Here is a 1,805-nt window from a genome sequence, read left to right as displayed (position 1 = left end):
TTCTGAATAACATTGGACCAATGATAATTAGATTTTTTATTACATTTATAAAACTTTTATATTGTCATTACATTTACAGTTACGTTGTCTTCATCATATTATCATCCCATTTTTTTGTACTTTATATTTATTCTAATTCCGTTGTGTTCCCACACCGAGACAAGTGGGGAGTTACTCTTTCAGATCGCAGAGGAGACCCGGGTAAAACGGGACAATAAATTTGGGGACAAACTGGAATGTTAAATAATAAGTTCTTACATCAATTCTTTTCCCTCGCCTCCCATGGAGCTGCCGAGTGAGGGAGAAGAGTGAGAGACTGAAGAGTGGAAATTATTGTAAAAATCTTGTATCGTAGTGTCGAGATGGGGACCAAAATTACGAAAATAAAAACATTGTGAACATTTCGAAGAATTCATAAAATAGGGGAATATTACAAATTATGGAAGATAATGAGTATTTATATAATGAGTAATTATTGGTTTATTTTTATTATAATTATTGGGGTTATTCATATAATGAGTAATTATTGGTCACATTTTGAGATTGATTTCATGACGATAGGCGTACAGACCTAATATAATTACTAAACATAGAGTACTAAATATAGAGAACGTGTTTATATGACTGATATGATAAAAGAGTTGGAGATTATTATAGAAGATTTTTAACCAATGTTACTGAAAAATTGATGAATGATAACAAAATTTTATTTGATTTGATTTTTTGACAAAAAATGACACAGACGTTAATGAACACGATAAGCGAATGCGACATATTTCTCAAATTGTTGTTTTCACCCGGGAACAACAATCGAAAATAGTAAAAGAAAGAAATGGCGGTAAACCTAGGGTATCACTTCACCATGTTCGATTTTTTCCCAGTTTTTTTTGGAATACATCCTCTTTAAAGATATAAATGTTATCTTCCAGACATGGCAAATTTTAAGCTTCTATCGCTTTCAATTCTAAGACGTATCGTCAACTTACCTGTCAATACTGATACGTTGACCTATCAGAATACTGCAGTGAATTTCTTCCATTATTATTTTATGAAAATGGGAGTGGAAGCCTCAGGCACAAGTAGAATTTCCGGCTGACTCCAATGAAATCGATATTGTTTGCGTTTCCATGCGACTGGTTGTGTTGATACTCGAAATGAATTTATCCTGTAAATTCGTAAATCGAGTAGAATGCCAAACGCAGAGACAAAGTTCGAAAAATTATTAATAAAACCGTTCGTCCGTTATTAAAATCCGTAATTTATACCCGTTTTATTTTTCAGATGGGTGAAATTCGGAGAAATCAAAACGATTGCCTTTCTGGGGAAGGATACGGTAGCGATAGCCTCGGGTCTCCACGTAATATTCATAAATTTGAATACAAAAGAAGAAAGAGTGGAGAAATTTGACAGTAAGGAGCGGGGAGAGGGTGCTCGGTGTCTGGCGGGACATCCGGTAACTGCAATTATCTCCAGCTCATAACTTTTTGCTTCCACTGTGCATTCTCAGAGAAAAAAAATCCCTCAAGATAAAACTAAAGTTCTAGTTCCTAATAATTTCAATTTGATTTTGAAGATAATTTATTTTTCATTCAAGTTTTAATTCTTCAAAGAAAGATATATCTTTTTTTTTCAAATATTTCATTGATTTCCTGCAATTAGTTTCATTTTTCCAAAGATTTGTCTCATAACATCAAAAAGTGCGTCAATAATTCGGTAAATCAAGGGCATTTGTCACTTGATTGAACTGCACTTGTTTCTCCTTATCACTGAAATGATGAAAATGCGAAATTCTTGCAACAAAATTT

At 33.1% G+C, this 1,805-nt stretch overlaps 1 protein-coding gene across 1 annotated transcript in view; it reads left to right on the top strand.

The window, feature by feature from the left end:
• Nucleotides 1-1,189: 1,189 nt before the first annotated feature.
• The window catches only part of LOC105265555 (cilia- and flagella-associated protein 43), a 16,810-nt gene continuing 16,194 nt past the window's right edge, over nt 1,190-1,805 (top strand). The window contains exons 1-2 of the mRNA XM_011303104.1: nt 1,190-1,209; nt 1,282-1,453. Coding sequence (XP_011301406.1) covers nt 1,190-1,209; nt 1,282-1,453 — 192 coding nt within the window. The remainder of the gene's footprint in view (nt 1,210-1,281; nt 1,454-1,805) is intronic.

The sequence above is a fragment of the Fopius arisanus genome, unplaced genomic scaffold (genome assembly GCF_000806365.1).
Source record: "Fopius arisanus strain USDA-PBARC FA_bdor unplaced genomic scaffold, ASM80636v1 scaffold00030, whole genome shotgun sequence".
Taxonomy (NCBI): domain Eukaryota; kingdom Metazoa; phylum Arthropoda; class Insecta; order Hymenoptera; family Braconidae; genus Fopius; species Fopius arisanus.
This window is presented reverse-complemented; position numbering and strand designations above follow the sequence as displayed.